The 10948-nt window shown below is 38.0% G+C and overlaps 2 protein-coding genes across 2 annotated transcripts; both read left to right on the top strand.

Moving 5' to 3' along the window:
- LOC125807309 (auxilin-related protein 1-like) lies at nucleotides 1-7112 on the top strand. The gene is made up of 8 exons (XM_049487003.1): nucleotides 1-1028; nucleotides 2267-3929; nucleotides 4030-4174; nucleotides 4567-4664; nucleotides 4793-4858; nucleotides 5372-5461; nucleotides 6029-6205; nucleotides 6618-7112. Exons 1-8 carry the CDS (start codon nucleotides 430-432, stop codon nucleotides 6654-6656), a joined length of 2877 nt encoding a protein of 958 aa, XP_049342960.1. The 5' UTR covers nucleotides 1-429; the 3' UTR covers nucleotides 6657-7112.
- A 507-nt stretch (nucleotides 7113-7619) lies between these two features.
- Nucleotides 7620-10918, top strand: LOC125807875 (uncharacterized). Its single transcript, XM_049487613.1, has 6 exons — nucleotides 7620-7829; nucleotides 7950-7984; nucleotides 8873-9043; nucleotides 9286-9336; nucleotides 10494-10552; nucleotides 10640-10918. The coding sequence occupies exons 1-6, from the start codon at nucleotides 7750-7752 to the stop codon at nucleotides 10739-10741; spliced, it is 498 nt and encodes a 165-aa protein (XP_049343570.1). The 5' UTR covers nucleotides 7620-7749; the 3' UTR covers nucleotides 10742-10918.
- Nucleotides 10919-10948: the final 30 nt, after the last annotated feature.

The raw sequence follows: 10948 nt of genomic DNA, 5'->3' as shown, positions 1-10948 counted from the left end.
ACAAAAAAGAATCAAAATTTCGCCCAAAAAGTAAAAAAGGTTCTTCCACGAAAATGAACCCAATCAATAACAACTGAGATAAAGAATCGCCGAGAAACAAGAAAACGAAGGCGCACGACGGAGGCGGAGGAAGAAGAAGAAGAAAGAAGAGAGAGAAACAGTCACCGGATACTCAGTCCTCCTCCTCTTCAAACCCTAATTCACCAATTTTCTCTCTCTACCTATACGTACATATATTCATATGTATAGATAGATAGATATTTATTCATATTGATGCAATTTCTGATCATTCACATTTCTGCTTTGTGATTCCGGTTGACCGTATTGGCCTTCCAATTTCTTCTCATTTTCAGATCATACCAGCAGCAATTGCAGTGTTTTCAAGGGTAATTCGGTCCAGATCTGAAACGGCTTGAATATATATCTTCGATGGATGACCTAGATATGCTGACTCGAGATTACGGGTTTAGACCCGGTGGAAAATCGGCTCCGATGAGATCCGACGGTGGAGATCGTCGTTCCTCTTCCGTACGATCATCGTCATCTTCACCGTTGTATGATGATTCTGATGGTTTATTGTACAAAGACGTCTTCGGTGGACCTCCAAAATACACCAAGTCTAGTAATAACAACAGTAAATCTTCGTCGATGAATGATACCAATTACGATTCAATTTTCAATACTGGCAATGATTCGAATAGCTATAACAACAACAATAAGACATCGTCCGTTCCGGTGTATGACAAGCCAGTGTACGACGAGGATATTTTTGATGGATTGCCAGGACTGAAGAGCAAATCGGAATCTGAAAAATCTGCATCCACTGTGAGATTTGACGACAACGTTTTTGCTACAATGACTTCGCCACCACAACCAAAGATGAAGGACGAACATTTTGGTGATCTGCTTGGGAATTTGAAGTCGAATGAGAAGGTAACAGAGCCTAAGAGTAGTACGAGCTCGAGTGCCAAAGAGTTTGATGATTTGTTAGCTGGTTTTGGGAGTAGCACTTCCACCACTAATAAGAGGTACTTTGTCATATTTCTCAAAGCTCCACTTGTTTCTCTGATCACTGTGGTTTAAATAATTTAAGCTATTTCTTAGTGAAATTAAAGTAATGACTAGAATTGCTACAAAATTAGAGTGCCAAAGAGTTTGATGATTTGTTAGCTGGTTTTGGGAGTAGCACTTCCACCACTAATAAGAGGTACTTTGTCATATTTCTCAAAGCTCCACTTGTTTCTCTGATCACTGTGGTTTAAATAATTTAAGCTGTTTCTTAGTGAAATTAAAGTAATGACTAGAATTGCTACAAAATTAAAGGCATAGTTGTTCTAAAGTTGTTTATATAGCTGATCCCAAAAGTTTGTGATGAGGAGGTTATGGACTACCAAAGAGCAGAGAACATTTTTGCTTTTTTAGGATCATACATAGTACATACATTATTGTGATAAGGGGAGTGGGGTGGGGTGGGTTTGGGGGAACATGAATCTGGATACTATAGAAGGCCATCTGCTCATTGTTCACATACATACTACTGTCTTTGCTATTTGAATACAGCCTGAAAGGGCTAACATGTAACGAATGTTGCCCTCTTGCATGTCGAATAGGATAGAACGTATCACAAAATTCTTGTATCTTTTAGCTTTTTGAAATCTGTATTTCTTATTATTATATATGGAATTACTTGATATATTATGTCTATATGCTCCCGATAAGCTGAAGAGGCTTTAATTAGGTGAAGAACAGCGTATTAACTCTATGAGATGGCACACAGAAAATGTAAACTGTGGTACTTTATCCATACTTACAAAATAATGGTGGTGCTTATCCAAACAATAAAAATACAAAATATGTAACTGTTGTAGTGGAATACATATAGTTCTGGTTAGAATTCTCAAAGTTTTGGTAATTGTTGGTGCTTAGTAGTTTGTGTGTTTTATTATTAAAATAAAGCCAGTTCATTTCTCCATTAGCCCTTTCAATTTTCATGAATTTCCTTTTAGACTGACTAGAAAACAATAGACAGACTTTTTTGAGCAAATAATTATAGAAAGAAGAAGACAAGACAGAACAGGGTGTCTCAGTGAACGACATTGATTAGACTGTATTTGACATGTTGGTGCATTTTTCCTTGGCTTATCAGTTGCGATTAGTGTTGTTAATTAGAATAAATTGTTGTGCTCATTTGTACGGCCAAATTATTGTCTTATCTTTGTTATCCTGCAATTGGATTGTCTAATGAGGGACAGGTGGTTTTGCACAGGTCATTCACAGAGTCTAGTCATTACTCCAAACCCACTGGAAATTCAAATCAAAGTTCTATTGGTTTGGATGACCCTTTTGCAGGTTTAGGGTCAACCTCAATGCCAGCTTCGTCTAACCCGGGGGAGTTCATGGATCCACTTGAACAGATTGACCAGCTAGGTAAATCTGGAAATACACACTCTGAAGCTTCATCGGTTAGTGGAGGAGTTCTTGATGATTTAGATCCACTGAATGATTTTAGTAAGTCTGTCCCTCCATTATACTCTGCTAGGAATAACAGAGGGACGGGAGGGAGTCCTCAGAGGGCAGGATCAGGAACGAGTGACACACAAGCCTCTTCTTCTAGAGAAAATATCGGAAAATCTTCTTCCAGATCTTCTGATAACCGCTCACAGAAAAAGGTGCCTGGGGATGGTTTTCAGGACTCTCCTCTGTTTGACATGCCTTCAGGTGATCCTCAGAGATCTTTTGGTCCAGCTGGCTCCCCCCCTTCATATGCAAGTAGCAATATTCATGAAACACACTTTGAATCAGATACGTCCCCAAGATCAGAGGACCAAATGCAGCCTTCTGATGATGTATGGCTTAGTGTATCAGAGATTCCTCTTTTTACACAACCTACAAGAGCTCCACCTCCATCACGACCTCCTCCTCCAATTCCACGGCGAAATTTTAAGTCAGAGGCTAGTTCCTTTGCTTCAAATGCAAGAAAGAAGGGTGACAGATATTCTTCTTCTCCAAGTTACAACCAATACTCTCAAAGTCCTAAGGTTGTTCGTCCTGCAGCCAAGAGCCCTCCAACTTCTCAGTTGGATGAACTTGATGAATTTGCCATGGGTAAATCTCCCCACAGTGTGGATGAAAGTGCAGGAGTTCTTTCTGGTGAAGATATGAATGCAAACTCAGTAGCTGCTGCATCAGCAGCAGCGATGAAGGAGGCTATGGATAGAGCTCAAGCCAAATTTAGACATGCTAAGGAAGTTCGAGAAAGAGAATCTGCAAAGGCAGCTAAGAGTAAGGAGGCTGTCAACCTGGACAGGGATGAACAAGCCATGCATGAGACACAAGAAAAAGAATTGAGAGAAAACAAGGAGAGATTAGAACGTGAACGTCAACAGAGGGAAAAAGAAGAGGAAGAGAGAGCACAATGGAAACTTGAGAGGGAGAGGGAGAGAGCCAGAGAGGTAGAGAGAGATAGGGGTAGGCAAGCTGTAGAAAGGGCTACTAGGGAAGCACGAGAAAGAGCAGCAGCAGACGCTAGAGAAAGAGCAGCTGCTGCTGCTCGTTTAAAAACCGAAAGAGCTGCTGTGGAGAAGGCTGGAGCTGAAGCTCGAGAACGGGCTGAAAGGGCTGCAGTTCAGCGAGCACAAACAGAAGCCCGTGAAAGAGCTGCTGCAGAAGCTAAAGAAAGAGCAGAAAAGGTAGCTGCAGAAGCAAGGGAAAAAGAAGCACGCGAAAAAGCTTCAGCTGCAAAGGCTGAGGCTGAGGTAAGACGTCGAGCAGAACGAGCTGCAGTAGAAAGAGCTGCTGCAGAGGCTCGAGAAAGGGCAGCTGCTGCTGCAAGGATGAACCAACAAAAGAATGATGATGATCTTGAATCTTTTTTCAATATGGGTTCTAGAGCCAATAGTGCACCAAAGACAAGAACAAGTTCTGTAAATGTAAACAAAGCAACCTAAGATATCAATTTAAGCCTCTCTATGCTCTATCTTTTATTCTGCATTTTGGTAACTCTTTCTTTTCTTCACCTGCCATTTCTAGGAGACTTCATTTGCTTCACAGTTCCAGAACAAGGCAGGTGCTGGAGGGTCAAAGCCAACATTTTCATCTACCACAACCTCCTCCAACAGGACAAAGGCATCTTCAACAACAAGTTTTGCTGATGATCTCTCTTCAATATTTGGAGGTACTTACTTTTTTGCGGCTTCACTAGCAATATTCAGGTGGTTAGTCTGTACTACTAGTAAAGCCTCCCAGGCTAGATTAACTACCATGGCGCCTTTTCACTTTCTCCAACTTTTCCTTCAATTGAATTAAGGTCACGCAATTGCAACTTAATTCAACACATCAGTTAGTAACAGTTTTTCTTGAATTATTCCCTCAATTGTACAGAAGATGCTTTTATTTGAACTGTCTTAATTTCTTACCATTTGTTTTTATAATGTATTTATACTTCAAGAAGTCACCGAGGCAATAATATGCTTACAGACAAACTAATGGCATACAAAATGTGTCATGTTGTTGGTTTTAAGTCTGTCTCATCAATTTCCTGAATACTGAATTATGTTACTTAACCAGCTGCCACTTCATCTGGAGATTTCCAAGAGGTTGAAGGGGAAACCGAAGAAAGAAGAAGAGCTAGATTGGAACGCCATCAACGAACTCAGGAGCGTGCGGTATGCCCCCTGGCACTTGTGTCTTTCCTCTCATGTTTGGATTGTCAGGGCAAATTTCTGTTTACAGCCTTTTAGCATGTATTACATAGTTTAGAAAGATATATGATTTATGGTATTTATTTTCTCAGGCCAAAGCTTTGGCTGAAAAGAATCAACGTGACCTTCAAGTTCAGATGGAGCAGCAGGAAAGACACGTAAGTACTGTTTTATGAAACAGCTTGCAAAAGTACTTGTACATTATTGTGTGCTTGTTGCAATTAGTGGAATACTCAAAAAACAATGCCTAAAATTTTCTTTATATTCCACTTTTACATTCCTATATCGAATTACAGAGTTATAAAACAATCACGTTGTTGCGGTGCTTGTTTAGATGATCATTTTTAAAGTGTATTTTCAAACTTTGATTGGAAAAATTTTCTTTCTTCAAATCTTACCTAAACTTTGGGATCTTGTTTAAAGATGCAGATTTGAACTAGCTATGTCAGATATCAGTAGGATCACTTTCTTCTTTTTGGTGCTGGATGAATCATGTTAAGTTTAAACTAAGATAATGACTCCTTAAGGCCTTGCCTTGTGCTTCATGATGCTATCCTAAAATTTGTGGTGTCTTTCATCCTTTTTCTTTTTGCTCTCTCTTCTATGCTATGTCCTTGCTATGATTTTTACTATTTTATCAATGTAATATAGTTGCTTGCTTTTTGTTACAGAGAATATCTGAGACCCTAGATATTGAAATCAAGCGATGGGCTGCTGGGAAAGAAGGAAATCTTCGTGCATTGCTATCAACTATGCAATATGTATGTTCCATTTTATGTTAGTTGTACCCCAGAACTGTTAGATTCCACTTAACACACACCTGGTTATTAACATGAGAGAGGAGAAAATTTGAAAGGAGTTTTTTTCTTTGAGCAGAAATTGCCAAACAAATGACACGTACATCCTATCCATTTTGCTATCTCTGTATTTACTTGGTTGCTAATCATAGTCATTTTTTTTCCTTTTGTGGGGTTGGGATGTGGGCGTGCGTTGGGGGATTGTTGCCCTTCTACCTGTTCACACCTTGAAAAGAACTGGTGTTAAAAGTCAAAAAAATACCAAGTACACACACATACACAGGAAGCCATCATATCAGATAACAGATTTTTCTTCCAACCATAGAAATTTATGCACCAAAAGATACACATGAATTGAAGATCTATAGAGACCAACATAACTTGGATCTTAGAACAATCGTTGCTTTTTTGATATACATTCACAAATAAATTATTTATGAATGGGAAAACCTATAATTTCTGAAACATTTGATTGTCTGTGCTTCTAATAGTATGGTCTTGATAAAAATATCAAATTGACTTGTTTCATAGGTGCTTTGGCCTGAATGCGGTTGGCAGCCTGTTTCTTTGACGGATTTAATTACTGGTGCTTCTGTAAAAAAGGTGTATAGAAAAGCAACATTGTGTATCCATCCCGATAAAGTGCAGCAGAAAGGTGCCACCCTTCAACAGAAATATGTTGCTGAGAAGGTGTTTGACATGCTCAAGGTACTTTTATCGCTGGCCAACATGACAGTGCATTACAAATTTGGTTCTTCACTAACATGCCCTTCACATTTCTTATTCATCTGAGGTTTTACTCCTTTATCACGAGACATTAATAATCAATTAGTCTGTGGTTATGGGCTGGGTAGACCCATCAAGTCCCAAATACCCAACAATCCCACTTTTTTCCCTGGTATGTTGCTTTTCAAGCCATGGGTCAAGGGTTCTGAACTTTATGAAGCCTCTTAAAAACAGATGTCGGGTTCTTATGCAGCCTAATGACAAGTTTCATTTCTTGGTGTCTTTCCTTTTGCCTTATCAGAATTATCATTGAAAGATCCTTTAGTTGTCACTGCTTATTTCACTTTTTATACTCAATGTTGTGCTCTTTATTAAGTTCTATATCTTGCAATAGGAAGCATGGAACAAATTCAATTCAGAGGAGCTTTTCTAGATGCTGCGCCCATTCATTAGCTTTGAGCTCCTTCAGACTTTTTGATAGAAGAGGTAGGAACAGTTGTTTCAAAGCAGTGCTCTTGGTGACTCTGTTATAATCTTCTTTCATCATGTGGCATGCTGGACCGGTGAAATGGGCCTTTGTAGCATTGATGGTTAAGTGCAATATATTACTCTGTTGCTGTAAATTAATGTCAGTGCCAAAGACATTTATGGTGAATGGTTCTTGAATTGACTGGTTTCTGGGAAAAATGTCGGGCATTTTTCATTATGTGCAGCACGAAAGGAGCATTGTATGATTGAGTTGTGAAGTTATACAAAATGTATTTTTCCCTATTCATTTATCTCTAAAGTCTTTTGTTTTCTGCATGAGAAGAACATATCTCTCTTGCATCATTTTTTGAACTGATGTTGTATTGAGTAAATCAGAATGATATTTTTGCACGATGTGAAAAGGTGAATTTTAGTTAGTAGTACCATGTGATGCTAGTGTTTGTCACTGATTTTGGACTCTCGTTTGCTTTATACTTAATGCCACATGCTGCTTATGGGAAGTAAAATTCCTTTTCCATGAAATTTTGCTCTATGTTTTAGCCAAAATTAGGTAAAAGTTTGAAAATTATTCCTACAATAATTGACGAAGACCAAATTTCTGCTTTACATCTTGCATTAATTTTTCTTCTCAAACGAGGATCAAACATGAATAAGTCTATTATGATTCGAATAAAAACGAATTCAAATAAATTTTTTCGATGATTTACGTCTGCCTACTACGAGAACACAAGATGAAAGTTTCAATTCATTTGATTAAGGTCCTGCAAAGAGAAATAATAAAACTTGACGGGTTCTCCTTGAAAATTCTTGAAAAGTTGGGAGATGAAAGTTGAAACAGTAGAGTAAGTTCACTCTACCTGAAGCGCGTGACTTCCATTCTTAAAAACCAAAGCAAAATATCACAATCATTCAATCAAAACCCTCAGCATGGACTCATCCCACGTTCTCTGATGCGTAGCTGAGAAATATCGCCGGAAGTTCACAGGAAATAAGTGGCGTCGGTGCGTGGCTCTTGTTGGATACCAAGCGGAGATAAGATGCCGGAACATCCGTCTGCAGACTCATCAGCCACCGACAACACCGTAACCGTCAAGCGTTATGCGCCTCCCAATCAGCGGTATCAGAATAATCTTATCATTCGAATCGCTCTTTCTAAATCTGGACATATTTCATTGAATTGCTGAATTTGGATGTGTTTTATTGAAATGATTTAATGTGATATTGTCCTTTGTATCAGGAATCGTTCACTCGGCAGGCGAAAATCTGGAGGAGGTAACTAGTTTTGATAAAGCTAGACTATGTTAATTAATTGAGATTATGTTAAGCTTAATGCCTTAAATTTGCAAGGAATGTACTGTTATCACCAAGGCTAATCTCACTTAAATGATAAACACAAGTAAGCTAATAAAATCTGATTGTGTAATTATATGGTGATCCGAGATCATACATACTAAAATCTGATTGTGTAAGTATCATACATCAGATCTTGCCTGTGTCGATTGCTCCAAGTTTGAAAGTGGGAAGTCTGGAAGCTGCGATGAAAGTTGAATTTCCGTGAGATGAGCTAACTCTAGTTGGAAATGAGAGTTGTAAGATTGTTTCCGTACTAGCTGCCAATCAGTGGAAGCTATCCTTTTGATCTTTTAAGCTAGTGTTATAAAGTTGATCACTTCAATGTAACTCCAAATATGTGGCTCTTATTATTATTGTAGCATCAACAAAGTATGCATCTCAGTACAACTGCTAATTTTTAGAAAATGAAGCAGTTTTCTTTTTTCGGTTTTGCTACGGACATCTTCTATTGGATTTTATAAGTTTTTCTCTAGGGACACTCTGGTATCACGTGTCTTTAGCTGTGATCAACTAGTAGAATTGACCCTTCTTTAAGGTTATACATGGTAGATAACTACAAACTAAGACAATGTTCAACCCCTGAGAAAACACAGGGGAGGGTAAATACTTCCTAGAATCTGAGTTGACCTATTGACATAGAATAAAATCTTTGAAGTGTGTGATACTCTCAACTGGTCGACTAGTTTTATGTGAGGTATGTTTCGAAGAAATAGATAACTTGTGTTCTTCGCCTATGGATTTTTGGCTGGATTTAGTCTTCTATACTAGGAATCTAGATCGACCTTTCTCTAATGGTTTAGTTTACAGATCGACTTGAAAGAGCTAGCAACTATGCTAGTGATGGAGAGAAGAACCAAATGAGTGCAGCTAAGTCTGTATCTGATGCTGGTGTCAATCGAGTGAATGAGTATCCTCCAACAAAGTTAATACCGCTACAAGGATGTTGTACAAGCGAAGCTTTTCAGCTACTGAATGACCGTATGTTTTTTTAATCAAATCATGAGCTCCTAATATTATCAATTCCGTTATCTATTTAATCACTTCTATCTCAATTACATTGTCATACCTTCCATATCCTTTACAGTTCTCCCATATTATGATAATAATTAGGTTACCAGCTTCCAGTCTTTTGCATTAACATTTTATGATGCCTCTAGTTACTATGATAAAAAAGTCACAAGTGAGAATGATGATGAAGCTTCATCTTTTTTTTTCTATAGGCTGGGCGGCTGCTCTGAATGCTCACAATAATTTATCAGAAGATTCTCGTGGTAAGTTAAAGGGTGCCTCTCTACTAATCAATTGCTCTGATTTCTTACTTGAGTTGCTATGTAGAGAAGTTGTTTGGGATACTTTTTTGCCACGTTTCACATTTCAATTTGTGTTGGAAATGTATATTTTGTGAACATATATATTCACTGCATCATTCATCTATTCTGGTGCTTCTTTTGAAGGTAACATCATATATTCTTTTGGATGGTATGTTGAACAGTTCTAAGCCTGGAATGTGTTTGAGTTTTTGTTTTGTATCATATCATCGACCTCCTGGTTATCCTGAGACCTAAATGCTCACACTTCTAATAAAAGTAATAAAATTGACCCTCATTCATCCCAAAAAGAAAAAATGTTAAAAACTTCTAAGTATGCTTCGAGTATCCTTTCTGGGATTGAGTTCTTATGTGTACTAGCTTCATTCTGACTGGGTAGTAATGCCAAAGTTTGAATGGCCTGCCTGGATTTTAGCCTTTATCATCTTATATGGTAATGCCAATTGTCGACGTCCTTGAGTCTAAAATAGGCTTAGAGCAACAAAATGGAATTGTAGGAAACCGACTGATATCATTCTACCACTTTGATTTGGGTTATTTCTTTGTATCATTGAGTAAGTCAGCACATTCTTCTGCGAATCTAGCTTTGATTGTTTGGATGAAAACTGCATTGTAGTTCTCGGTGTTAAAAAGGAGTGCAGAAAGTATTGAATTTGTTATCATCTGTTTAATGCGATCATTGTCTTTAGCTTAGTCGTATATTACTAACTAAGCTTTGATGACTGTGCGGTAGGTCAGAAAGAATTCCTAGGAGACATTGAGCATAAATAAATCTCACTTCTATTTGTAATGGACTATGTTTTCAAATAAAATAACAAAAGACACATCTACATGTTTTTTTAAATTTTTTTAATCATATATAATATTGGATTGTCCTACAAAGGTAGGGGTAAGGTCTGTGTATAACCTACCCTCCCCAGACTCCACTTGTGGGATCACACTGGGTATGTTGTTGTATGTGTAATATTGGATTAAGATGAGCTTAAATAGAGCAAAAATGAACAGTAAGGGTTCATATAGTTGCAACTTGCTTGTGATTGAAGTATTATTGTTGTACTCTTCTGATCACAACTAATTTGGCTGTCGTTCTATTTACCCAGAAAGGCCTGTAATGTACACAAAAAGATCACCTTGGGGGCATCCTATGCTTCCACATCAAGTAAGAGGCGGTCTGCTTATTCTCTCCCCCCTTCCCTTCCCAGAGTCAACTTTCGATAAATACTGAACATTTATCTTTTGTTTCCAGTTGATATCACAAGCAGGAGCTGAATCTTCTACTGGCCAGAAGGATTTTCTAAGCAAACTTCAGATGGCTATGCTCAATACACATGTCAATTTCGATGCCTAAATGCTACCCATCAAGTGGTCAAAAACTAAGTTAGGAGTTTCAGAATTATTTGCAATGCAATGTTAGATACCTGTTATCAGCCATCATCAATCCTGAGTAACTACTACGTATTTAACCTGTTGGAAAAAACTCTACTTGTGCATCATTTAAAAATTGTAATTCTGTATCTTTCCACAATTTTTCTGTTTTTATGTTATTTACACTTTT

This window comes from Solanum verrucosum, unplaced genomic scaffold (assembly GCF_900185275.1).
Source record: "Solanum verrucosum unplaced genomic scaffold, falcon-dt-bn FXZP01000183.1, whole genome shotgun sequence".
NCBI lineage: Eukaryota > Viridiplantae > Streptophyta > Magnoliopsida > Solanales > Solanaceae > Solanum > Solanum verrucosum.
This window is presented reverse-complemented; position numbering and strand designations above follow the sequence as displayed.

What these genes read in the sequence shown, in the direction of transcription:
- LOC125807309 (XM_049487003.1), top strand. Translation starts at nt 430, where the DNA reads ATGGATGACCTAGATATGCTGACTCGAGATTACGGGTTTAGACCCGGT. An exon ending in AACGAACTCAGGAGCGTGCG is followed by an intron (nt 4,665 to 4,792) that starts GTATGCCCCCTG and finishes TTATTTTCTCAG; the next exon opens with GCCAAAGCTTTGGCTGAAAA. An exon ending in TGGAGCAGCAGGAAAGACAC is followed by an intron (nt 4,859 to 5,371) that starts GTAAGTACTGTT and finishes TTTTTGTTACAG; the next exon opens with AGAATATCTGAGACCCTAGA.
- LOC125807875 (XM_049487613.1), top strand. Translation starts at nt 7,750, where the DNA reads ATGCCGGAACATCCGTCTGCAGACTCATCAGCCACCGACAACACCGTA. An exon ending in TTTTCAGCTACTGAATGACC is followed by an intron (nt 9,044 to 9,285) that starts GTATGTTTTTTT and finishes TTTTTTCTATAG; the next exon opens with GCTGGGCGGCTGCTCTGAAT. An exon ending in ATCCTATGCTTCCACATCAA is followed by an intron (nt 10,553 to 10,639) that starts GTAAGAGGCGGT and finishes TTTTGTTTCCAG; the next exon opens with TTGATATCACAAGCAGGAGC.